Source organism: Cetorhinus maximus, chromosome 21, assembly GCF_964194155.1.
Source record: "Cetorhinus maximus chromosome 21, sCetMax3.hap1.1, whole genome shotgun sequence".
Taxonomy (NCBI): domain Eukaryota; kingdom Metazoa; phylum Chordata; class Chondrichthyes; order Lamniformes; family Cetorhinidae; genus Cetorhinus; species Cetorhinus maximus.
This window is the reverse complement of record NC_135899.1, coordinates 7,428,726-7,456,128: the sequence shown is the minus strand read 5'-3', so window position 1 is coordinate 7,456,128 and position 27,403 is coordinate 7,428,726. Positions and strand designations below refer to the sequence as shown.

Genomic DNA, 27,403 nt, shown 5'->3' with positions numbered 1-27,403 from the left:
GGAGCTATGTAGTAATGGTATCACACAGAAGAGAATGAGGACAATGTGAAAGAGGAGCAGTGGCTCTGTCCGAGTGCTTTTTGACCCTGTACATAGTTGAATATGTAAATAAAGGCTACTCTGTAAAAGGATCTTTGCCTCCAGCCAGATCTCTTGCTAAGAGTAAGACAAACAAAGTCTTCCAAGACAACCCAATAACAACAGCAACAGAATGGGATGGGGTGGGGTGGGGAGGTGGTTGGAGGGGGAATATTCTCCCGTTTACCCATCTATAAGGCAATACATGTTGTCTCTCAATCTGCATGTTAATACTTATTTCAACCGTTGACTCAATGAGCAGCAGTTAAAGGTTCATTGTGGTAGACATGAAGGCCTGGAGATTTCATGTCAATTTACTTGATGAGCCCAATGATAGATTTTAAAGATGACATTTTTTAACAATACTACATTTTATTGAACCGCCTGGTACATAAACCAGTCAGAATAAAACGGACAGAAAACACAATGTAACAAAAGAAGGATCTTACTAAGATGAGCGAGGCGGTTAATGCCTGTGGCATCAATATCTCAGAAATGACTAGATGACGGATTAGCAATGCTGCAAGACCCTATTAATCATCAGAGTCTTTGCAATAATCTGTCTGCACTGCGAGAATGTTAGGGCTGATTAACGATGGCAGATGTGAGGTTTAACGCACACCTGATGAGGCTTTGGATTCAATATTCCCCCTACGACCGGGGTGAGGTCTAATTCAGTCACTCCAGGTGGAGAATGCAAGTCAAACTTCTGCAGCAAAGATACAAAGAACAGGAAGAGCTCCACCTTGGCCAGAGTCTCTCCTGGGCAAATCCTGCGACCTGTTGGACCAAAGCAAGAAGGAAGACACATTGTTAACAGTTGCCTTGTCAGCGCAAGTATCCAAAAGACAAAATACTGTGATGTTGAGATCTGAAACGTGAACAGAAAATGCTGGAAATACTGAACAGGTCAGGCAGCGTCTGCGGAGAGAAAAACAGTTTTCACTTCAAGTTTCTGACCTTGAGACTTGATGAGAAACATAACTGATTTTTTAAGAAAGTACAGGAATAGGGAAAGGTGAAGCAGAGGGAAGAACAAAGGGGAAGGTCAATGATAGGGTGAAAGGAAAAAAAGTGACTTGAATGAACAGCAGAATCATCACCAACACCTTCTATCCAAAACAAATTGGAGCTATGGCTATCATCTGAAGTTGTTGAGTTAGAATTTGGGTGGCTGTAAAGCAGTGGTTTGCAAAGTGTAAACCCCATGTGGACCCCAAAATGCATGGCTGAGGCTGTAGGAGAGAACAGGCCAGAACCCTCAGCATCACCACTCATGTGACGTCCACTGCTCTCTAGGGAATGACCTCCTGATGTCTTAGATCTGGCCTTACACAACTTAAAATTGTGGCCAATTTTGCTCAAACAAACTGGCTCCTGGATGAGCAGCTGGAGTTGACGTAAGCACAAATAACGACAATGCAGCTTCATAAAAAAATTCATATCACTGTTAATTTTTCCTGATTAGTATGGTTTTAAGAGGAATATTAGTGTGATTATTTTATAACATACTGCAATGTTTCAAATAAATGTGTTCTCTTTTGGTATATGAAAATGCCTATGTTTTTGTTTCTGACTTGAATGAATAATTTACTTATGACATTTAATTAAAAAAAATTAATGCACTTAAATGTATTGTGTTCCTATTAACTCTGACGAGCTTTTTTGCAATAGCAAGTGAAAGTTGGAGGACTAGGACAGATAGGTGGTCAGTGAGGTCTTTGCGCACCCCCACCTGCCCCACAAGAGGTCCATGGACAAAAATATTTGAGTGTCACTGCTTTAAAGTACCTAACTGAAAAACGAGGTGCTGTTTCTCGAACTTGTGTTGAGGTTGAACAGTATGGGAGGCTGAGGACAGAGGGGTCAGAATGGGGTGAACAATTAAAATGGCAAGTGACCAGGAGCTCAGAGTCACACTTGTGGACTGAATAGAAGTGTTCAGCACAAGGATCATTAAATTTTCTTTTGGTTTCCCTAATATGGAGGAGACCTTGTAAAAATATCGTAGTCATCAAGATCAGTTAAAACAACTGGTACTTTACGCTTTAGAGAAACGTAGATGTTGAGGTGATCTGATTGAACCTTATAAGATGATGGAATAGATTGTGTTCCATTTGACAGATAGTAGGTTAGGGAGGACCAGCGGCCACAATTTTAAGTTATGTAAGGCTGGATCTAGGTAATATGTCAGGAGGTCGTTTCCTAGCGAACAATGGACCTCAGGAACAGGTTGCTGCCTCACTCAGAGGACACTGAACTGATGAACTTCAAGTGAGAGCTGGATCTCTGGCTGGAGATCAGCTCTTTCAAAAAGTAGGCACTGCGTTGAATTATAAGGGCCAGAGGGATCTTCTGAAGCAAGTTTTATCACCTTGTCTATACATTGTACGACATAAGGTATCACAATTGTGTGGGGCAGGCTGGATGGAAAAGAGGGTCTTTGCCTGTCTCTCAATGGCCACGTATTCATAAATCTTCATCAGGGGGATCCTATTTATCATGGCACTGAACGATCTGCATGAGGAAGGTCCCACATACAATCACTATCTAATATTAAGTTAGTAGTTCACAATTGAGGGCATCAGTACATATGATGCCCAAGTGGGCAATTGGGTTCAGTGTCCCAAGGTACAGAACAGCAGAAATCATCTGGAATTCCTTCCCACCTTGTCTGATGCCAGGTAAGGATGGGAATAGTCTTTACCAGTGATTGCTCCACAGCCAGTTAGCTCACCAACACCACATGAAGCCTGGCCAGTTGGCATTGACACCAATCGAAAAGCAGCTAATATGCACCATGAGGGACAATTTCACTAATGAGAAGTGAAGCTCACAAGGAGACTGAGAATCACGACTTGTGGTTCGATTTTCCATCCATTCATTTTAACATTGGGAAATCAAAATGAATTTCTAAGGTACGACTTCCTAGGAGCAGCCTTCCCTGCAGAGAGTGGGGAATGGCAAACTAAAGAGAGAAGGTTAAATTGTTCTGTCAACCCAGCTAGCCACAGTTTATGAGGGAGCTAAGTAGATAAGGGTGAAAGGAATAAAAGGAGACTTTTTTGATGGGGTTAGACGACGTAAGCAGAATGGAAGGGGGCTCATGTGGAGAATAAACACTGGCATATGCCGAATGACATGTTCATATGTCGTAAATGCTATGTAATACATGCATCAGGAGTGGAGAGACAAATGGTGGCAAAAAGAACATCCCAGTTAAACAAGAGGAGTGCAATTGAACCCATGCAGTACAAACAATGGGGAGCAATCTGAGATCTGTGTACAACACAATTATTTATAGAGAGTTCTAATCTGCAGACGAGCAGAGAGACTTGGGAATCCAAGTGCACAAATCATTTTTAGGGCTGGTAGACAGATACAAAAAGTAATTGAAAATGCTATCGGAGTGCAGGGCTTTATCTCAATGGGGCTGGAACACAAAGGGGAGGAAGTCATGCTTCAATTTTACAGAGGCCAGTTGAGGCCCTCATCTGGAATACTGTGTTCAGTATTGGATACTGCACCTCAGAGAGAAAACATTAGCCTTGGAGTGAGTGCAATGAAGATTCACCAGAACAATGCCAATATCTTATTAGTTATATTGTTAAGGTTTTATGGCAATTACATTGTAAAATAGGAGATGGATATTTGTGCACCTATAAATGGGGATAGCGGGGACACTATGGGGGTGGAGTAGTGTTGACTGTGAGCTAAGTAAATAAACTCTCTCCAGCAAAGAAAGCAGCTGTGTCTTAGTTTTAACTTCACCAACCATCATGGATCCTGTTAACAAATGATACCGTGGCTAAAAGAGTTAAATTGTGAGGAAAGGTTGCATTGACTGGTCTTGTACTCCATTGAGTAGTGAAGAATTATGGGTGATGTAATTGAGGAGCTTAATTGATAGGGTTGGGAGAGAGAAACTATTTCCTCTTGTGGGGGAAGAGTCCAGAACAAGAGGGCATAACTTTAAAATTAGAACAAGGCTGTTCAAAGATGTCAGGAAGCACTTCTTCAGTTGGAATCTGGAACTCTCTCCCCCAAAAAACTGTAGAGACGGGATGGGGATGGGGCGTTGTCAATTGAAAATGTCAAAAATGAGATTTATAGATTATTATTAGATGAGGGTATTAAGGGTTACGGATCCAAGGTGATTAAGAGTTCCAACACAGATCAGCAGTGATTTAGTTCAATGTCAGAACAGGTTCAAGGGGCTGATGGGCCTCTCAGTGTTCCTGTGTGAAAATATGTTAGTTACATAGATACATACAAACTATTCATGAATTTTTATTTTTTAATGCTGTGTAACGTCCCAGATGAGTTACCTGTAGAGAAAGGTATGAAGGCATCTCTCCTCACAAACTTGCCAGTGGCATCCAGAAAGTGAGCTGGGTTGAACTCGTCAGGTTTTTCCCATTGGCTTTTGTCATAAAGTACTGAAGCCAGTAAAGGAATGATATAAGTTCCCTATTGAGAAAACAAAAACATTCATCTAGTGCTCACTTATGATGCAGTTTGCTGCCTTGACATCAGCCTGGAAAACAAGAGGCAAGCTTGAAGAGACACTGGGGAGGTGAAATGGGATTGTGTTGGTTTGCCATGGCAAATGGAGAATGATGCCAGCGCCAGAGCAGGTAGGCCCAAAGCCCATTACCGAGGATTGAAGTTAGACTGGTGATCTGTGAAAGCCAGCTGTGGGCCCTCAGGCAGCTCGTTAGTCAAGTGGACAGAAAGTTTGGGCAATTGGACAGGGCATACAGGTCAAATTCTTGCTTTTTATTCATGTTTGATCATATCAATCAAATGATTAACAACTTGTTTGGATTAAGCCTTCTGAATACCAAAAAATGGTGGGACGTTATATCCTGCAACCGGTCAAATAAACTCTTACGTGTGATAGATTTACATTCTCTACCTTAGGGATAAAATACCCTTGGAAGTTGATGTCCACGGTTGTGGCTCGTGGGATTCCCAGAGGGGCAATATTTGCAAACCTCTGGACCTCATGGATAACTGCATCAGTGTAGGGCATATGCTTCCGGTCCTCCATCCTGGGAGATCGCTCTGAACCAATCACTCGGTCGATTTCTTCCTGAACTTTCCCTGCAACAGGAAAAGGTAGAAATGTGGCTTGAGGGCAGCATGAATTGGGTAGCATCACATCTGACTGAATGTCAAGGGAAAGGTATAATGGACATCCTTTCCCATACCTCCCGTTCTTCTCCCACCCACCCGAGACATGTAATCCAGATTATACAATAAAGAGAAAGGCAATGCTCCTGATGGTTCTGATGTAAATCATTGTTTGGCAGCAGATAGCGTAATCCCAAAGACTGGCTTTAAAAAATGTGGTATTTCTTTACTTCCCAGTCTCTTCCATTCCACCATTGCTGCCCCTGAAGTGGTTCAGCTCAATGCATCTCCACGGTACATCTGATGATGAGGTGCTGGATCTGAGTCGACCCTCTGAAACAGGCCTCTCCAGGTTCTGCTGCTGATTGGGGCAACAATCTACGACCTTGGCTGGAAGAGGTGGGATTGTCACTGGGGAGCTGAGGCTTTTCCCAATTGGCTGAGAATAATCTTGGAAGCCACAATGGACAAACAGGAGACTTACCTATGCCATGTGGCTGTTTGTTATCGCTGGTTAAATTCTATCTCTATGCACACTGAGGGTGGTCCCTAAGCCTTGCTTCCTGACAACCCATGGCCTGGGATCTGTCAACTTTTGAGTGTGCACCTTCCATCATGAAAGGTTATACCTGATAGACCTCAAGCTCCTTCTTTTCATTCTCACTGATGCTGATTGGCTCACTACATATGTCCAGAATTTGCAAGTTTATTTTTCCGAAGAAAGTGTGGTGTTTTCCAGTTTGAGAGTTACTTACTTGCGGCCAGTCAAACAGGAACTCTTATAGGAACACAGAAACAGGAAGAGGCCATTTAGCCCCTCAGACTTCTTCCACTATTCAATTAGGTCGTGGTTGATCTGTACCTTAACTCCATGCACCCGCCTTGGTTCCATAACTCCTAATACCCTTAAGCTAACAAAAATCTTACAATCTCAGTTTTGAAATTTTCAATTCTCTCCAAACCTCGACAATGTTTGGGCGGAGAGTTTCCCGATTTTCACCATCCTTGTGCGAAGAAGCGTTTGCAGACATCAGCCCTGAATGGCCCAGATTGAATTTTAAGGTTATGTTCTCTTGTTCTGGTCTGCCCACCGTCAGCCCCACCACCACCAGAAGAAAGTTTCTATCTACCTACCCTATCAAACCCTTTGATCATTTTAAATGCCTCAATTTGATCACTCATTAACCTTCTCTAACTCAAGGCATGCCTAGTCTATAGAGCCTGTCCTCATAATGAAATCCTTCTTCTGCTTGTACCTTCCTTTGAGTACTAATTTGGTTTCTCATAAGTTTGAATGTTGGTAAAGATGGCGATGAGTTTTTGGATATCTGACTAACTAAGGAAAGATTCCATTCCTATGCTGAGAATAGGAAAGACAGGAAGTCTTTTCTTAAGCTTTTGAGAAGGTTAATTGGTGCGCCAGAGTGAGCTGTAGCCTGGCTAATGTCCAGTTGCGCTGGAAAAACGAAAGGGATATTTGACATTCTTTCTTACTCTGGATATCTGGGTATTTCATCATGATGTAAAGTGCCCAGCGAATGGTGGTGGCAGCAGTTCCCATTCCCGCAATGAACAGATCACTTGTTGTGATCAGTAAGTTCTTCTCATTGAAATATGTGTCTGGGTTCCCTGCCTCCTTGAAAAGGAAATAAAGGGTCACATAATGAGATCAGAATATTCAATGCTCCGTCTCTGTTAATGTGCAGTATGCATTTTTACAATTCCCAAGTTGCTATTATTCTGATTTAGTATAAGCTTCACTTTAGTTACTTGGTTGTATAAATTATCATGATAATTCCAGGTTAGACCTGGCAGAAGCAGGTCTCAAAATTGTGAAGCCCTTTGGGAGGGGAAGGTGGGGTGTCCTGTTGGAGAGGTACAGTACCCCTTTGCATGTGGTCCTGGGACACCTTTGGGAGAAGTCAGGTGCCCCTTAGGAGAGGTAAGGTGCCCCTTGGTATTGTTAAAATAGACATGAGTATGCGTAAAAAGTGCATAAACTCATTAACTGTCAAGCTCATTGGTACTGTGAAAACGTCAAAATGAACTGTCAAAGGCAGCTGTCAAAAGCTCCTATTTCTTATCTTAGCTGTCAAAGGCAACTGTCAAAAGTGTCAAAATGAGCTTTCAAATGCAAGTGTCTAGCATTCAAGGTATTTAAAACTCCTGCCCTTTAAACCATTGAAAAAATGCCTGGTGTGTTTAAAAATATCATTGCTTGCTTTCTCACCATGTCTGCTGACATAAATCTGAGGGTTACCATTACCAGATTAGTGCTTCATGACTGATTTCACAACCTTCCATTATCATAGTAGGGTGCCTTGCATTTCACAGTTTGATTCCAGCTTCCAGTAGTTATGGACTCTTTGAAGCGGAGCTATGAATTCCAATGTTTGTTTTTAGAAGGAATTAAGCACTTGAATGAAATGTTAGTTTTTATAAGGATGTAGTTGAAAGAATGTAAATGTAGTGAATGTGTTTTTATGAACCAGAGTGCTTTTTTAATGAACTTTATTTTATTTAATCCCAGCATGGGGCCTCAGGTCTGCCCATGGTGGATACTGGATGAGTTGGAATGATGAATTTAAAAACAAAGGGTGATGGATGGGGGCATAGGTTGGTATGAGCTGACACTATTGGCAAGGGGTTTTAATGGGCCATGCGGGTGTGGGTGGAGGGACATAGGTTGGAATGGAGGGTATGGGGGCCATGAGGGTGGGTAGAGGGCATGAGGTGACATGGGTTTGCATGGGGAGCATGTGGGAGGGCTAAGGTGGTAGGGGTGCAGGTGGAAGACTGTGTTTTTGTTTTATTGTTTTCTTTTAAAATCTTGGACCTAGTGCTGAAGCAAAGAGACAGGTCTTCTGCCCAGCCTGCCTCTCCATGCATTCCGGGGGCGGTGGGCCGGTCTCCCAGCAAACCCTGCCATCCCAGAACAAAAATCCAACCTTCTGAGACACTTTCTGCCGGGTCGAATTTGCAGAGCCAGAAAATGTCCTAATTCTGCTCTCTTGACCCAGGAGCAAAAATCCAAGCCCATGTTAATCTGAAAGAAAGTCTTGCATTTATATGGCACCCTTCACAACCTCAGTACGTCCCAAAACACTTTACACCTAATGAAGTACTTTTGAAGTTTAGCTACTGTTATAACATCGGAAATATGACAGTTAATTTGTAGACAGCAAGATCTCACAAACAGAAATGTGCTAATGAGCTGGTAATCTATTATTCAGTTTTTAGTGATGTCGGTTGGGGGATAGAAATTGGACCGAACTTTCTTGCTCTTCTCCAAAATATTGCAATGGGATCTTTTGTATTCACCTGAGAGGGGAGGCAGGGTCCTGGTTTAACATCTCATTTAAGAGGCAGCACCTCTGGCAGTGGACCATCCTCTCAGTCTGCCCTGGTATGTCAGCCTGGATTATGTGCTCAAGTCTCTGGAGTGAGACTTGACTTTCCAACTCAGGAGTGAGAGTGCTACCCGCTGAGCTGGGTGTTGATTATCATTGTAATTGCATCCTTTTAATTACTGCATGTACATTATGCCCCTACCTCTTGCTGTTTGACAATGTACGTATCAATGAAGCTCCTAATGTCATTTTCATTTAACTCCTGTTGTTTAACATTGATGATGTCCTTCAAACATGTCTTCAGCATCTCAAATTGTTTGCAAATCTCTTTGTGACTTCCAGGTAGAAATCTCAGCAATGGGTAAGCATTATACACCTGGCGAACATTATATTAAACCATCAGTTACTGGCAAAATAATTTGGTACGAGCAACAGATCATTGCTTCTAAGCTAATATTTGCATGGGGGAAAACAGCAGGTGTTAAAACATATCTAGCAACAATTTTGTTCTAAAGTCACTTGAACCTGGAAATTATATTGTACAATGATAATGGATCAAATTTATTATTTTAATGAAATCATTAATTCACGTACTTTAAATGGGTTAACACTTCTGTTAGAAACACATTCTTGCATCCAATACTTTAAACTGTTAAACCTTCATATTTTACATTGCACAGGATTAATTAGTGGGAACATTTAAAGAGGAATTAGGCCAAAGAACCACTCGAGCCTGTTCTGCCATTCAATTAGATCACAGCTGATCTGTAAAGTAGAAACTGGTTGCGTAAAACAGGCAAATTGACCACCCATTGTATACGCCACCTGTCTCTCTGCTCCATTGGCTTGAACAGAAAGGGAAATCACACCATATTGTATAGTAGGGTGGCTAATTCAATATCCTCCATGTTATACCTCCACCCAATATAAAATGAGCCTAATCATGTCTAGCAGTGCAGAATTCTCTCAACACAGCACCATTAAATTCAATTTATATTAAACATAAGTGTAATGTAAACCTTGCAGGAAGTCTCGAGCCCACAACTTTCTGATCCAGGCAATTCGACTTTAGCAACCAAGTCAAGCTGGCAGCCAAAGATTGCAACTCAAAGAGAACTGCTCCTTTTCCTTCTGAATGCAGTTCCCTTTCTTTATAATCAGGGCTCAAGACTAGTTCCAGCTCTGATGGATGGAAGTGTTATAGCAATCTGTAGATCATGACATTTCCACAGTTGTCAGCTGCTGGAGTTACCTGGACCATGGGGCTGCCAAGCAGTCGAAAGCTTTCATGGACCATGTTTCCTATGTTGAGAAATGTCTTGTCCTCATAATCAAACCGGTCTCCAAATACGATGGAGCAGATAACATTGGCTGTAGCAAAGTTTGTTATAACATCCGTGCTAAACGGCTGATCTGCAAACATGAAGATGCAGAGTGGGGACAGATAAATGTTAATAATTCGGAGAGGTTTTCCTGAATCTGAGTTTGTGTGTTTCCAAACCTTCATGCACATTCTTGCACATGCACACGTACACAGACAGACACGCATGTAGATACATACATCGTAGCTACCTGGGTGAAAAGTTGGAAATACACCTCACTACCTCCCATTCAACTCATTAATGAGAGCTTCTCACAACAGTAGAACTTGCTCCTTCAATATCCACTTAACCCTGTAATCTACAGAATTTAAACTAAGTATGTTGTCACCTAACCACATCTTCTGATGATGCTCATTATCTCCTCTGAGCCAGTTCAATTTGAATCCAAATCTGGCCTCTTGTGTATCCCTGATTTTCATCATTCCCCCATTGATATCTGTGCCTTAAGCTGCCAAGCCCCTAAACCTCTCAGTCTCACCCTTCTGACTGCCACTAAACCCATCTCTTTTGACAAATCTTTTGATCACCTCTTTTATTATCTCCTCATGTAGCTCATTAACAAATTTTGTTCAATAGTGCTCCTTGTGAAACGCCTTGGGACAGTTTAATATGCTCAAGGCGCTATATAAATGTAAATTGTTTCTGTTGAATGATTTCTTACACAGTGGAGCTTGGCCTTTCATCTATTTCTCAACCTCGGATGAATGAGTCACTCAGACCTAATTAGCAAATACAGACTAAATATGGGCAGAGGAGCTTATTCCCAAGTGAAACTCAGTTGATTTCTAACCATTAATTTAAATGATTGGTTAAATCAGATAGGCTTGATCCCTCCCAGGCACAGATTCCTTCCTGGCTGATTAGTTGCCATTAAGTGATTCAATGGTTCCAGACATAGGAAGAGAGAAAAATGTCCCTCTAAATCATTTCTTTCTTTTTTACTGATTTATTTTACAAGGTTTTTTTCAATGTACCAGATTTGGCATTACCAGGACAGTATGGGAGGAACTTTAAAGTATCTGATGTGTGAGATCGATATGTGTAAACATTAAATCCTCATTCAGTAGGACTGAGCTAACACACCTTTGTATGATTCAATCTTTTTCACCAGGAACCCAGCTTCCTCGACTATCTTTTCCTCAATGGATTTCTTGCCCATTCCAAAATCCCGCAGGGTCGATAGCATGAACCTTCGCATTTGTTTCCATGGCTCCCCATTGGACCAAACGACACCTATAGGAAAACCCAAAGAGCTTGTCAACTCTGTAAGTCCTTGCTCAGTGAGATGGAGAGATCAAAGGCCAGCGGGCGCCAAGTTCTGTATACCAGTATGACAGGAACACCCCTGTTATCACCTACCGAATCACATGGAACAAAAGGAGGGCATCCTGTCCATCGTTCCGGTGCTGGCTCTTTGAAGAGCTTTCTAATTTGTCCCACTATCCTGTTCTTTTCCTATAGCCAAGCACAGTTTTTCTTTTCAAATAATTCCAATCCCCTTTTGAAAGTTATTATTAAATCTGTTTCCACCACCCTTTCAGGCAATGCACACCGGATCACACAACTGACAATTCACTGAGTAAAAATGTCTCCTGAACACACCCCGCCCCCATCCCCCCCACCTTCCCACATTGCATGCCAATTCTCTGCTGTTTCTTCAACAACATTTTGTGGAATTTCAAAGGAAGACTTATAGGCTATTTCAGCAGAAGTGTGGGGCATATCACAATGCACCACTTACACATAGACACAAATAAATACTACAAATACCCCACTGTCCTTAATAGGAAACCTGTGTATGGCTCAGCAATATCTGTTGGGCCTAATGCCTTTTTTATGTGCTGTAAAATTCTATTTGAGAATGCATTGGTAAAGAGGTTCTTCTGACATTTAGGCTGCTCGAATTCAAACACAGCTGGAGAGCTGGTCCAACACGCCTCAGAGGTGAATGGGTGCCTCACAGACTCCCTCTATCTTCTTCTCAAATACTGTTGAGATAATTCCCACCTGTCCAATCCTTCCCTAGATATGGACATTTCACCTGTTTTGCTCTTTTCTTGTCATTGCGAATGCTGGACAGAATTTAGAATGCAATGGAACGCTCAATCCTGTCTGCCTTGTCCTTTGGTTCAGTCGGATGTTAAACATCCAGTGCCATTATTTAAAGAGGAGTTGAGGATTCACCTAGTGCCCTGGCCAATAGCCCTCTCTCAACCAATACCAACAAAAGCAGATCTTCGGATTCTCCATCCAATTGGATGGTTGTTTGTGGGATCTTGCTGTGCACAAGTTAGCTGCCACATTTTCCTACACAATAAGAATGAGTTAAAAGTGCATGTGAAAAGTTGCTATAAAATGACAAATGTTTTTATCTAGGACATTTTTAAAAATTATTTTTAGGGATTATTCATTCCTAGCTAGAAATCTAAATTTTTAGTGCCCTACAATCCACATATATTTGTCCCTTTGAAAGAATTATCATGCAGCTTCTAGCTTCCAACCATCAGTACCAGACCAATCACACATCTTGGTGAGGAGGTCACGTTCAATGACCCACAATAACTGAGCCCTGAATTTCTCTCCAGGTGTTAGTGCCTTCATGTTTATGTGACAACACTTGATTCCACTTTCATGAAATTGTTGGAATTTGCATGCCATGTTCTGAGCATAATGTTATTCACACCTCCTCAAGAGTAACACAGAACAGGATATTGTGATGTTATTGTATTTTCTTCCACTTAGTGCAGATTACGATTTACTGAGAAGACAGGTGTGTTTGAGTAGCTAGTACATTTTCTGCTTTTAATAGTCTCATAATCATGTTGCACTGTACAAGAGTTGGAATAAATAATTTTCCCTGTTTACTTCCCCGGATAATCTATAAGTTAGAAGTGATTAATTTGGTTGAGTGTAATATTTCCAATGCAAGAGGGAAATTCAATTGGAGAAATGAGGAGCCAATATAAGGAATATTCCCTTGTACCTCAATGCACTGTCGCAAGGTCACACAGTTTAAGAACAGATAGCAGGAATTTACCAGATCCTTCTTTCAGAACGTTCATGATTGGTACGTCAGGTCTTCCTAGGAATTCGTCAGCATAGTTGATGAGAGCATTCTTCACTGTCTCATACCCAGCTAGCACCACCACTTTCTCCGGACCCAGTCTCACGGAATACACTGAGCCATACTTCTCTGACAGCTGTAAAGAAAAGAAACAAGCAAAGTCTGTCGCTTAGCAGGTGGCTTGTCGCATTAGTAGATAAGAATAGATGAAGAGGGGCGAGAGGAGGTTTGTGTCATACATAAACTTTACATTTACCAATTGAGCTGAAAGGCCTGCGTCTGTACTCTATCCAATGCTACGTAAGAAAAAATATTTTACCTTATAGCTTGGTGATGTAATATGTAGCTGCCATGGACCATTAAACCATCTAGTTGGGAGCCATGTCTGAGGGAACCTGCATTCTAGAATTACTCATTATCTTTTCTTTATTTGATCATAGGGTGTGAGCATCTCTGGATAGGCCAGCATTTATTGTCTATCCCTAATTGCCCTTGTTCAGAAGTCATTTTAAGAGTCAACTACATTGTTGTGGGTCTGGAGTCACCAGACCAGGTAAGAGCAGCAGATTTCCTTCCCTAATGGACATTAATGAACCAGATGGGTTTTTGCAACAGTCAACAATGGCTCATTGTCATCATTAGACTTTTAACTCCAGATTTCTTTTTATTGAATTCAAATTCCACCATCTGCCAAGGAGGGATTCGAACCCAAGTCTCCAGAGTTTTACTATATAAAAGCAAAATACTGCGGATGCTGGAAACATGAAATAAAATCAGAAAATGCTGGAAAAACTCATCAGGTCTGACAGCATCTGTGGAGAGAGAAGCAAGTTAATATTTTGAGTCCATATGACTCTTCTTCAGAGCTTTACCCTGGACCTCTGGATTACCAGTCCAGTAACAATACCACCACCGCTTCCCCATTATTATTGCACCCCCCATCACCAACCTAACCCTCCCTTTGAATGTGTATACTTGTAAAAGCATGGGAATGCTGGATTTAACCTATGATTTCTCATGTGGCTGGTTCTCCATCTCTGTCAATCGTCAAGAGGGGACATGTCAACTGAGGCATGCTCATCACTGTAGGAAAACAGCTGATGATTGAGTTCAAACTTGTGACTCAAACCCGGCTAAAAGCCAAAATCAAACTCAGGAAGTTAGAATTACAAACACATTGACCTACGTGCCAGAGGTCTTCCTCTAGTCTCCCACTTGCAGCTACTAGTTTCATATTCTCTGAGATTTTACCCTCAGAGTACTCCTAAAGCTGTGCCTGGGGATTAATAGTAGCCCCATGAAATGGCATGGCTGGTTTTTCTTAACTCAAATTTTTCGAGAGGGAGAGAGATTAAAAGATTTTATTCTGTGTAGAGTCCTGTTCAGGAATGAAATGCCTGACAATAAACAATGGGGGGAGCTTTTAAATGAGAAAGAAAGAAATATCTAAAAAAGAAACATTTCCATGGGTCTGGGGCCGGGGAACAGATGCTGTTTCAGAGAGTTAGCTTGCTACACTGTTCAGCTTCTATAAACTGATTGGTTTGCACCTTTTTGATAATGTTTATAATTTCAGTTGTAACCAACAATCATGGCACCCCTTGACATTTATACAGCACTTTTAACATAGAAACAATACTCCAAGATACTTCACAGAGGTGCAATGAAAACATGGTCACCAAGCCAGAAGAATAGCCATGAAGTAGGTCTGATAGAAAGATTGGTCAAAAGGTCCAGGTCTTAAGGAAGTTCTTAATGAGCACATGCAGGGAGGTAAGCATTTAGGGAAGGAATCCAGAACATGGAGTCCAGGCAGCTTTTTAAAATTATTCGTTCGTGGGATGTGGGCATCACTAGTTAGGCTGGCATTTATTGTCCATCCATAATTTCCTTTGTTTGGAGGGCATTTTTAAGAGTCAACCACATTGCTGTGTGTCTGGAGTCACATGTAGGCCAGACCAGGTGAGGACAGCAGATTTCCTTCCTTAAAGAAGTCAGTGGTGAGACAAAGGGTGGGGGATGCACATGAGGCCAGATTCAGAGGAATGGAGGGTAGTGGGAGTGGGTTATAGTGCTGGAAGAGGATACACAAGTAGGGAGAACTGAGGCCATTAGGGGATTTCAATATAAATGAGAAAATATGAAATTTGATCTACTGAGGTATCAAGGTTCTCGTTGGTCAGAAAGTTCTTGGTTCTGGGATAGGATATGGGAATGATGCACCGCTATCAGACAGGATTCATTTATGCCTTTGGTTCCAGGGCCATTTCTATGCTGTGGTTAGGCAGAAACCTGATCAGAAAGTTTCAGACAGGGAAGTATGGCCATGGATTTGGGAGGCAACAGCACAATCGAGAAGCGACAAAGGACTTTGGGGATCATAAAATAATAGAGCACAACTGAGGCTATTCAGCTTAAGATGTGATAATGAGATAAAGTAGTTTGAAAGGTGGAGAGATTGAAGGTGGGCTTTTGAGGAGGGGATGATAATGCTTCTCTGAAAGGGCAGAAGCAATGCCTGAACAGAGAGAACCATCTACAGTGTGAAGTAACATGGGGACAGGAAGGGGACTTGGCTGGTCAGCAGTTCATGGGGTCAAGGAGAGCAGAGGTGGGTCTGGTGGATGACATAAAGAGATACTTGAGGCTGACATTAGGTACCCACAATGTGAGAATAAAATTGCATTTCTCTAGCACCTTTCACAGCCTAACAAGGTGCCAAAGCCAATGTAGTATTTTTCAAATATAGCCACTGCCATAATGTAGGGAAATGCAGGAGCCAAGTTGTGCACAGCAAGGCTCCTCAAACAGCAACAAGAAGAATGACTGGATAATCTATTTTGTAATGATGTTGGTGAGGGATAAACATCGACTGGGACATCATGAAGAACTCCACTGTTCTTCTTTGATCTTTAGATCTATAGAGAGGATGGCAGGGTCTCAATTTAATGTCTGATCCAAAAGAAGGAAAGAAGATTAAAGGGTATGCAAGGAAACACAGGCATCAATGGTAAAGTGAATAGTTCCTTTTCTAGTTAATATTTATTTTGTTGCCTTTAAATCTGAGTGATGTTGTTGCTGGGAAATCAAAGACTTTCACATTGTGGGTACCTAATATCAGCCTCGAGTATCCCTTAGTCAGGTACAGTTTGGACTGAATATAAAGAGTTCTTCATGTCTAACTGGCAGCTGAGCTAGTTAAAGTAGTGAGCATCTAATCTGCAGATATCACAATGATTCTCAACTAACCCAGTGATACTCAGCTAACTATGAGGCTGATCAATCAGCCTGATCATTATGTGGAGACTTTCACCCTCTCAGTTCTTGACTGGATTCAAACTCAGGTGCCAGAGGTGAAGGGTAAGTTTTACCCTACTACACCCTCACTCACTTAGGTTCTTTCTCTTGTTTACTCATACCGAATGCTAGTCTGGCAATATTTCCATAGGGAATAACCTGTTCTGGGTGTTCAGTTGATTTGGTGATAGATGTTTTTGGAGCAAGTTTCCTTTTACTGTCTTCTTGTGATATTTCATCTCAGTAAGAAAAGTGATCACCTGATTACTTTCCTCAAAAAGAAGTAAAACTGAATTCTGAATCATATAGTTTAGTCTAGGGTTCAATCCCTGGTCTGCGTTAACATGGTTTGGACATTGGTGCTATTAATTCCTTGAGGATCTCTGGGCTAGAGAAGTATCTAAGTTCCAACTATTCTACAAGTGGCACCTCCTGGGGAACAAGTGCTTGTGGTGGTATCAGTTGGAAGCGGCATCGAGCCCAGCTGTGATACTCTGCTACCGTTGGGCAGCCCATTAGTACTCATTGTCTGTCTTCACCTGAGGAGCATGCACTCAGGTGAGGTACTGAAGGGAATCCCATATCCATGGAACAACATGGGTGAGCCCCTTGAGGTAAGGAGTGGCTAAATTGGAGCAAACAAAACTAGTGACACTGGAAAGATTACACAACCAAGGGAGCTTAGTATTTCTGTGTTTAACAGCATCTGCCGCACTCCCAGTGGGCAATCCCTGTAACAAACTCCTCGATTAAGAGTGAAATACGTGTAAGACTGTCATGAAGAGATATTAATGTCTATAATGTTATTGGAAATTATTTTTAAATTGGACTTGTAGTAGGGTCTGTGGCTATGTGGGTGTCTATGTGGGTGTCTGTGTGTGTCCTAACTGGATTAAAGCCAGCTAGTCTGGGTGCTTTGATGTACAATAGTTTGAGATGTTAATTAGATAAACATAAGTTAAAAGGTAAAGTGCAATTTGCACTTTTAAATAAACCATTCAAAAGAATGGGTAAAATCTTGTACCTAGCTGGGAGATGCCAAGCAATGTGCTTATATTACTAGTAAAATTTGTGGAATGAAAGAATTATTATTAGGAGAAGCAAAATTTAAAAAACCTAGTAATACGATGGAACATTTACATTCAAAGAAGAAGCTAGGTATAAACAGAAAGGAGTTTTATGTGTGGAGGGCAGAGGCATTTAAGACCTAACCAGCCTGTAAGCCAACAACAGTGTCTGCAAATTGCATTTTGAATCTGCCAGGTCAAATGTGCTTTGCCTGGTGTCTGTTTAAAGTCTATGCATTTTTGTTGACTTGGTGAAGATTTACCTGGGAGTGATTAATTTGGGGATTTGTTTAAAAATGATTATGGTAGTAATTTGTAGACATGTGTATATGTTTTAATTTGTTGTTAAATTAATAAATGTTTAATTTAGTTTTATATAAAAAGCCTCTAGAGGCTCAGTGGTTTTATTCCTGAATTCAGAGTTGCATCTCAAACTTACCAATTGAAAATATAGGTTATGACAGTTGTTCAAGTTTCCCTCTGGGATTTAAACAACTTGGCCTTTACCAGCTGCTGTGTCATAACATCGACCTAAATTGGAACCTGTCTTAAATTGAACAATTTTCATTACGTTAAATTTTTCAGAGAAAACCAAGGGTAATGTTAGATCTTTAGGACTAAATGATGACAGTAGTCCAGTCCTCAGCTTACTAAATCTACAAAAAGAAAAGTGAGGAAAGAGCCATGAGCCCATCACTATTCACTCCGTCCATCAGATGGTACAACCTCATACACTGCCCTCGGCTCAATGGTGGAAGTCTCACCACTGAATCAACAGGCTGTGAGTTCAAGTCGCCCTCCATGGATGTGAGCACATAATTAAAGCTGGCACCTGACAACAGTACCGAGAAGATTTAAACCAACTTTTGGGATTTTTCGAATGGTTTCTCTTCCCGCCATCCGAAGAGCTGGAGGGGGAGGGGGGGAGCACATCCCTGCTGACACTGCCTACCCTGCAGCCATTTCACGCTCCAATGAGCATTAATTGGCTGGAGGAGGGACTTCTGCCTTTCACTTGGGAGGAGGCCCCGCCTTAGATAGCTGCCAGTCAGTCTGATTGGCCGACAGCTCTCCAGTTCCTGCAGCTCCAGAAACTTCACTGAGTGCAATCAGTCCCCAGGGCCTAAATCCAGGGATTCCAGGAACAGGTACATTTTTGATGGGTGGTGGAGGCCTGGGGAGGGACAGAGGTGGATTGGGGTGTCACTGGGGGATGGAAGTCCTGAGGTTACTGGACCTTAAAGGAGGGGGGGGTGCCCGATGTAAAAAGGAACTACTGCTGATGGAGGCAGCCCTCCCCCACCAAACTTCCTGCCCGAGGCCTGAACACGATTATTTTCGCGTTTCCCCCATACCCGCGAACTCGTCCTGCCAGCCTGAATATTGAGCCTGGATGGGAAACGGCCCTTAAGTGGTCAATAATTGGCCACTTAAGGGACTCAATTGGGGAAGGATGGGTGGACTGTCAGATGTCTTGCCTGCCCCAGAGTAAAATTGCAGAGAGGTCGGGGTGGGTGGGAATCCGGGAGAAGCCCATCCAAGGAATTTTAGGCTCACCGCCCCGCACCCACAAAGCTGCTGGTGGGGGAGCATAAAATTCTGTCCCAACATTTGCCCCTCAGGTAAATGCTGCTACTTCAAAGATGAGCAGGGGCCAATATCGTAGCCAATGCTTTTTGCTCAGCCAATGAAAGAGATTATCTAATCGTTCACTCTTCGCTGTTTTTGGGAGCTAGCTTTGCATAAATTTGCTGCATCTTTCCCAGATGATGACAGTGACTATGCTTCAAAAGTATTCAATTAATTGTTAGGACATTGGCTTATGCTGAGGTCCAGGGTGAGAAACTTCAGTTGTGAAGATAGATTTGAGAGGCTGGGACTGTTCTCCTTGGAGAGGAGAAGGCTAAGAGGAGATTTGATAGAGGTGTTCAAAATCATGAGGGGGCTGGACAGAGCAGATAGAGAGAAGCTGCTCCTGCTCATAAAAGGATCAAGAATGAGAGGGCACAAATTTAAAGTGATTTACAAAAGAAGCAAATGAGATGTGAAAAAAATATTTTTCACACAGCGAGTGGTTTGGGTCTGGAATGCACTGCCTGAAAGTGTGGTGGAGGCAGGTTCAATTGAGGTATTCAAGAGGGCGTTAGATGATTATTTAGATTGAAACAATGTGCAGGGTTATGGGGAAAAGGTAGGAGAATGGTACTGAGTCATAGGGCAGAAGTAGTCTACTTGGACTTCAGCAAGGCTTTTGATAAGGTCCCACATGAGAGACTGATAATGAAGGTCATGGGATCCAAGGCAATTTGGCAAATTGGACCCAGGATTGGCTGAGTGGCAGGAAGCAGAGGGTGATGGTTGAGGGGTGCTTTTGTGACTGGATGCCTGTGTCCAGTGGGGTTCCATGGGATCAGTGTTTGGGTCCCTTGCTGTTTGTGGTATATATAAATGATTTAGACTTGAATGTAGGAGGGTTGGTCAGTAAGTTCGTGGATGACATGGAAATTGGTGGGGTAGTAAATATTGAGGAGGATAGCCTTAGATTACAGGAGAATATAGATGGGCTGGTCAAATGGGCTGATCAGTGGCAAATGGAATTTAATGCGGATAAGTGTGAGGTGATGCGCTTGGACAGGACAAACAAGGCATGGGAATACACAATGAATGGTAGGACCCTGGGAAATACCGAAGATCAGAGGGACCGGTGCATGTCCACCGGTCCCTTAAGGTAGCGGGGCAGGTAAATAAGGTGGTTAAGAAGGCATATGGAATACTTGCCTTCATTAGCCGAGGCATAGAATATAAGAGCAGGGGGGTTATGCTGGAACTGTATAAAACACTGGTTAAGCCACAGCTAGAGTATTGCGTGCAGTTTTGGAATCCACATTATAGGAGGGATGTAATCGCAGTAGAGAGAGTGCAGAGGAGATTTACCAGGATGTTGCCTGGGTTGGAGAGTTTTAGTTATGAGGAGAGATTAGATAGACTGGGGTTATTTTCTCTGGAGCAGAGGAGATTGAGGGGGGGACATGATTGAGGTGTATAAAATTATGAGAGGCATAGATAGGGTTAGACAGAAAGGAACTTTTCCCCTTGGTGGAGGGATCAATAACCAGGGGGCATAGATTTAAGGTAAGAGGCAGGAAGTTTAGAGGGTATGTGAGGAAGAATTTTTTCACCCAAAGGGTGGTGGGATTCTGGGACTCACTGCCTGAAAGGGTGGTAGAGGCAGAAACCCTCATAACATTTAAGAAGTATTTGGATGTGCACTTGCAATGCCATGGCATACAAGGCTATGGGCCTAGTGCTGGAAAATGGGATTACAATAGTTAGGTACTTGTTTGAGCGGTGCAGATTTGATGGGCTGAAGAGCCTTTTTCTGTGCTGTAGACCTCTATGGCTCTGTGAATCTATAATTTTCCCGTTGGCTTGCGGGGGTGGGAACCACATGCTGACGCATAAAATGACGCATAAAATGATGATCTCCGAGGTGCGCCCGCCATTAATTAACGGGCCACTTAAGACCCTTGAGGTGCCAACTGATGGTGATTTTCCAGGGCCCGTGCAATCTTCGGGTTGTCACACGCGTGTACCGAGCAGGCGGGTAGGACACATTTGTATAAACCTCATCCACGGGTGGGATAAGAGGCTCAGTGGGGTCGCAAGCGTGCTCTGTCAAATATTTATTTTTCAAAGTTACTGATACTTTCCTGTGTAAGCTGCAATACTTCAAAACGCACACCAGCTGCATGGTCTGGACTCACAACCTTCAGGTCAGCACTCTACAGTGAGGAATCTTTTTTTGGACTTGCAGGTTCAGGAAGCCTTCCCTTAGCCTGGGAATGGGAGCTGAATTGTCCACTGGAGGCACCTCTTCTGAGGAGGAAGGGAGGATTAGAAGGGGGAGGAGGCCAGGAGTGCACATTCAGCCTCCAGGGGAGCCACCTTTGGGAGGACAGGAGCAGGAACAAGGGGTGCAGGGCCAAGAGGTAGTCCAAGGCGGAAGGGGCCGCAGAAGATGCCACTATCCTGCTGCCAGGGTATACAGGCGGCGAAGCAGCTACCTCAATATGTCTGAAGACAGTGCCTAAGGAGGCTCCCTCTCTCAAGGGAGACAGTAAACTACATCTGTCAGATGATTGGGCCTGAGATCTCTGTGATCTATGTCGGTGGACACCCCATGCCAGCGGCTCTAAAGGTCACAGCTGCCCTCAACTTCTATGCCTCTGGCTCTTTCCAGGGGTCGGTGGGTGATCTTTGCAGTGTCTCCCAATCAGCTGTCCACACTTGTGTCAAGCAGGTTACAGACGCTCTGTTCAGACGGGCATTGACCTTCGTCCATTACCGTTGGGACCAGGCAAGTCAGGCATAGCGAGCCAGAGGCTTCGCGGCCATTGCTGGCTTCCCCCGTATCCAGGGTGCTATAGACTGTACACATGTGGCCATCAATGCACCAGCAGGTGAGCCCAGTGCCTTTGTCAACAGGAAAGGCTTCCACTCCATGAACGTGCAGATAGTGTGTGATCACAGGATGCAGATTCTACAAGTCTGTGCAAGGTACCTAGGGAGCTCCCACGACACCTACATCCTCAGATACTCCCAGGTGCCAAGGCTCTTCAGTGCTCCAGCCTGGCTGGATGGATGGCTGCTGGGTGACAAGGGCTATCCCCTCAGGAGGTGGCTCATGACGCCTCTCCGCTATCCAAGAACAGAAGCTGAGCAACGGTACAACAGGAGCCACGCCTCCGCAAGGGCTGTGGTGGAGAGAGCCATCGGTCTTCTCAAGATGTGCTTACGATGCCTGAACCGTTCAGGGAGCACAATCCAGTACCCCCCCAGATCATGTTTCAGTGTTAGTGGTTGCATGCTGCGCTCTGCACAATCTTGCGCTGGAAAGGGGAGACGCTGTGGGCGATGAAGATGTCGAGGCAATGGTTACGGCTGCACATGATGGGTCCAGCAGTGCGTCCGAGGATGAGCATGCACAGGGAAATGCTGAGGGGGTAGACCTGACCCGGGCATACTCCAGGGAGGCAGGGATACCTGGGAGGCTTTAATCCAATGAACCTTCAGCTAGCACCCCACATATGGACCTCCAGGACAAGCCTGGGCTGCAGGCTCCATACTCAATACCTAGGTGCAAAATCTGCCTGGATAGGAACAGTAACTAAGGGCCTTGTCAATAAAGCTGAATGTCCCACAAATCACTCATAACATTATTGGTAACCATCTACATGCAAAAGAAAAGAGGCACCCTCAGCCATGGTGATATGTCTGAATTTAATGTTACGGCCAAAGGAACTTTAGAAAACAAAATGACAAAGGTGTTAAAAATCATACCAACTCATAAAGACCTCATTTCAGGTCAACACAAAAGCACCAGTGATAAACCCGTGGTGTGGCTAAGGTGCCTTACGTTTTTGTTTCCGGGTGCTACGTCTTGGTGCTGCCCCCTCCCTGGGACTGGTTTCTGAGCCAGCCTGCTGACTCTGCTGTCCTGTTGGCCTCGATGATCTTGGCAGTCGTCCTCTGGCCCGTGGAGCCTGTGCTGGCCCCACCTGGGAGGGAGTGGCCAGTTCCACAGCTGCCATCTCCCCAGTCGTCATAGCGTCATCGGATGCAGTGGTCACTGGGAGAGGGGTGGAGGAGCAGCTGCCCTCATCTGGAGCGCCCTGAGAGGAGCCCGCAGAGAGGCCAGGCAGCTGCTATGCCAACGTGAGGTCGCTTCGGACCTCCGTGCTCACCATGGATGGATGGGCACCGAGCTGGGAAACTTGGTGCCCAGACCATCTCCCACACTGGCACTGACCAGCTGAGGTCAATGCCGATGTGAGGGTTTGCAGGTCAGAGTGCATCCCCAGGAAGACCTGATTGGTCTCCTGGGGGAGTCTTTCCACAAGGGTCGCCACTCTCTCCATGGAAGATGTGTGGCGCTCGGCCATGAGGCTCATTGCATCGGCGATGGTCCGTGTAGTCCCCTCCACCACGGACACCAAGCCACGCTTAGTTCCATGTATTTCCCCCAGATGCTCCCGTACACCTGGCCTCATTTCCTGCATTTGCTACATCGTGAACGGCTCCAGAGGAACATCATTAGGCTCCGACTGAGGATGTGCTTGGTTCACTTCAGTCCTCCGACTGCTGGTACCATGGGCACTCTCTATCTCTGCCAGCTCCTCCAGCGACTGTGAAATGCCCCGGAACACTAGCCGATAATTCCCATTGAGGTGCTAGTATCTGAACTGGTGCCTGCCTGGCAGAGATGGTGTGACGTTCGTGAGTCCGAGACTTCAGGACCCTCAGGTGTGAGAGGGGGCCCCTGTGCCTCCTCCTCCCGGCCCTGCTCCGGTGATGCTGAAAGGAAGAACAGGGACATTTTATCAATGTCAATGTGTATCCCTGTCCACCGGATCATTATGTGCTCATCCTTCCATAAGCAATGGTCAAGCCATGTTGCAAACTTCAATCACTGAATATTCAGCACTGCCATGGCTGTTGGGAGAACAATGGTGACCTCATTGCTGGGCAAGCAAATCTGCCCATGGCACCCCAGCCTCACCGACATCAGTGGACCTGGGCGCATGGCGCCTCTCCAGGTCGAGGGCCTCCTGCTCGGACCGGTAAGCATCACAGCCTGGGCTGGCCCTCCGCCAGTCCTCGCCCGCTCGGCGGCATTATGTGCATTCTTCTCCTGAAAAGGAGAGAAGAGCATTGATTAGTGCGACTTGTACCTGGATTCTCTTTGCGGACGGCCCACCCCAACCAGAGTGGGACATTGCAGGGCTCCAGTGTCTCCTCACCCCACTGCTGCAGAACACTCACACAAAGATACTCAGCTTGTCCCCCCACCACCTCCCCCTTGGCCAAATGCTGCCGACATCACACTAGGCACCACACGGTATATCCTTCCATAGCCAGGAGGCGCAAGCACGTGGAGCGCAGAGGGCAGCAGATGGTTCGTTGCCATGCCACCTTGAAGCTCCCCTCCCAGCACGTCACCACCCTGACTTGGACATGTCCTGGAGTTCCAGCACTGCGCCTAGGTGCAGCTCCTCCAGGTTGCCCCCAAAACAGTAATGAGGGTCTCAGTGTACCACATGCGGCGAGTGCCACACCTCATGTCTGCTGGCCCACCCAGCAAAGGACACATGCCGTCACTACACTCAGCCTTGGGTGGGGGGCCGCCGGGGGGTCGGGGGGAAGCCTACCTGCTGGGTTAAGTGACCAATGCCAACATGGTACACACCCTTCTCGAGCGCAAGAGGTCGTTGAAGCGCTTGCGGCACTGGATCCAGGTGCGCTGCACCACGTCGTGGGAGTTCATCACCTCCACCATCTCCTCCCAGGCATGTTTGGTCATGTGGGGGGGGGGCCTCCTCCTCCCATCCTGGTGTATGAGGGCCTCCCACTGTACTGCCAGCTCCTTGAGGAGGGCAGCAAGGCAATCGTCAGAAAACCGAGGGGCACAGTGCCCCCCTGCCTTACCCTCCTACCTCCTTCCAGTAGCCATGTTTGACATCCTTTGAAAGGCTGCAGCAGCATTTTAAAACAGGCCGCCGTGTTGCCATTGGACCCGGTGGTCATTGCAGTCCCACCACTGCCCGCCTACTCCCAATGCCCTTGGGAGCTGCGATTCATGCTGGGCGGGCCTTAATTGGCCCGCCCACGTAAATTGGCGGCGTGGACCCGATCGCGTCTGCGCCCGCCCGCACCCAGTCCGCTCCATCTGCCCACCAGCCAGAAAATTCTGGCCATAATGATCACTCGGAAAGCCAGTGCAGACACGATGGGCTGAATGCACCATAACAACTCTGTGATTCGGTAACGGAGGCATTGTATAAATACTAATTCTTTACAGTTACCATTTCCAACTGCAATTCATACTGACTCCAAAGGGAGAAAAGAAAACAACATGTGATCAACTTCAGGATAAACGTTGACAATATTCTATAAGGCAACAAAGCAAGTTCAAACAGCCCATGGTTAGTATTGTTACTTAGGTGAACAAAATGGACTAACCCTACAATCCAAACCCTAAATGTCCTCTCCTCTTAGGAACTTGTCAAGATATCTTCTTAAAGGACTGAAACATACCTGTACACAATGGGAATGTAAACTAACAAATTCTAAAAAAAAAATCAGCTCTATAAGATCCTCAAGCATCCACTGTTAACCATAATGCCTGATTGGTGGCCAATTTTCTTACCTTGACCAGAGATTTGTAAAGTCTCTTCAGCTCCAGCTGGTGCAGGTTGCCAATTATTGGGAGGGGTGTGGGTCCAGGGGGGTAGTTAGTCTGAGGGCTGCTTCTGGAACCGGCGATGAAGTAAATCAGGAGAATCACAAGTAGGGAATAAAGCAGTAATGTGGTGGTGAGGCTGGATGGAAGCAAGTTGAATAGAACCATTGCAAATGGAATATCTGTAAAACCAAACCACTTGGATACTTCCACTCTATGTCTTCCCCGTGTGCAGGTTTCGACTTCTGTTGACTTTGTGTAAGCATTTGACACTCCTACCTTACCTGATAGGTGCCTAACATCTATCCTGAAACAGGCACATTCCAAGCGTAATTTGCAGCTGTCTTCATGCAGCCTATGATCAGACCCCTCGTTACTTATCAAAGTTATCAAAGTAGGTTCATTGGACTTTTGACTCCACAGTCATTCACGCTTGATCAATGACCCTCAAATGGGCTGCAGCCAGTCTCATACCAACACATTGATTTTGTCATACAATTGTGAAAAGTCCTTTGAGCTCAAGTAACCCTTCACAGAACAGGCCTACAAGATTATGATTAAAAGATTCTGGATGTAAATTCCACCTTCATAGCGCCACCTCCAGAGGTGCGATGAAAGTCTAGCACTTTACCTGGGGCTAGCGGCTGCCAGCGTCTCCCAGCATGGCCTCCATGACACACCCCTTGGGAAGGCTCCTGGGTGGAGGGGTGTGGGTGTGCGTTAAATGACATGTCCAGTGTGCACCAAAAGCCGAAGAAGGAACAGCTATCCTGATGTCACACAGCCCTACCAGCTGATATAGATGGTAAGGGTTGGTGGTGTAGTGGTAATGTCAGTAGACTAGTAATCCAGAGGTGCAAGGCTAATGCATCATGGGTTCAAGTCCTGCCATGGTAGTTGGTGCGATTTAAATTCAATTCATTAAAAAAATCTGGAATTGAAAACTGTAATCAATTATTGTAAAAACCCATCTGGTTCACTAATATCCTTTAGGGAAGGAAATCTGACTCAAGGCCCATAGCAATGTGGTTGACTCTTAACTGCCCTCTGAAGTGGCCTATCAAGTCATGCAGTTCAAGGGCAATTGGGGATGGGCAACAAATGTTGGCCTTGTCAGTGGTGCTGAAAAAAATGACTCTGGACATGCATGGCCCAAATTAGGCAATAAATGTGCAAAGTGCTGAATTGCAAAATGGACCCTGCACTTATTTAAAGGTATCGGCAGGCAAGGTCAGTTTGAAGAACTTGTGGTGTTGCAAAGTATTGTGGGGTGTTTTTGGAAGTATTGTGGTGAGTTTTAATATTTTCCAGAGCAAGATTTTATTACTTTCACTTTTGAAAAGTGGGTGCCACTGGCAAGGCCAACATTTGTAGCCAACCCCTGAATGCCCCTGAAAAGGTAGTGGTGAGCTGCCTTCTTGAATTGCTGCAGTCTACATGGTGCAGGTGCATCCACAATTTCTGTAGCGGTTTGATACAATTGAGTCATTTGCTCGGCCATTTCAGAGGACAGTTAAGGGTCAACCACATTGCTAAGGGTCTGGAGTCATATGTAGGCCAGACCGGGTAAGGACGGCAGATTTCCTTCTCTAAAGGACATTAATGAACCAGGTGTGTTTTTTTTCCCAAAAGCTTGCTAGTTTATTGACCATTATTATTAAATTCTGATCATTATTAATCAGACAAGCATTTTGTTCCAGGATTAATAATTAATTGAATTTGTGGGAGTTGAACTTATGCCTCTGAAGTATTAGTATCCATCCAGTCACATTACGCCATGCCACCAGACC

At 44.5% G+C, this 27,403-nt stretch overlaps 1 protein-coding gene across 3 annotated transcripts; it reads right to left on the bottom strand.

Annotated features, from left to right (window-relative positions):
- Positions 1–356: 356 nt before the first annotated feature.
- LOC144695621 (cytochrome P450 2K6-like) lies at positions 357–26,039 on the bottom strand. Of its 3 annotated transcripts, none has more exons than XM_078566520.1 (9): positions 25,898–26,039; positions 12,984–13,146; positions 11,030–11,179; positions 9,817–9,977; positions 8,767–8,940; positions 6,709–6,850; positions 4,997–5,184; positions 4,407–4,548; positions 357–858 (listed from the first exon to the last, which is right to left on the bottom strand). In XM_078566520.1, the coding sequence occupies exons 1-9, from the start codon at positions 25,913–25,915 to the stop codon at positions 668–670; spliced, it is 1,329 nt and encodes a 442-aa protein (XP_078422646.1). In that variant the 5' UTR covers positions 25,916–26,039; the 3' UTR covers positions 357–667. The 3 variants fall into 3 exon arrangements, with proteins under 3 accessions (XP_078422646.1, XP_078422644.1, XP_078422645.1); XM_078566518.1 differs by having other exon boundaries at positions 25,581–25,998; XM_078566519.1 differs by lacking the exon at positions 25,898–26,039 and adding an exon at positions 24,860–24,994.
- Between the last annotated feature and the right edge of the window lie 1,364 nt (positions 26,040–27,403).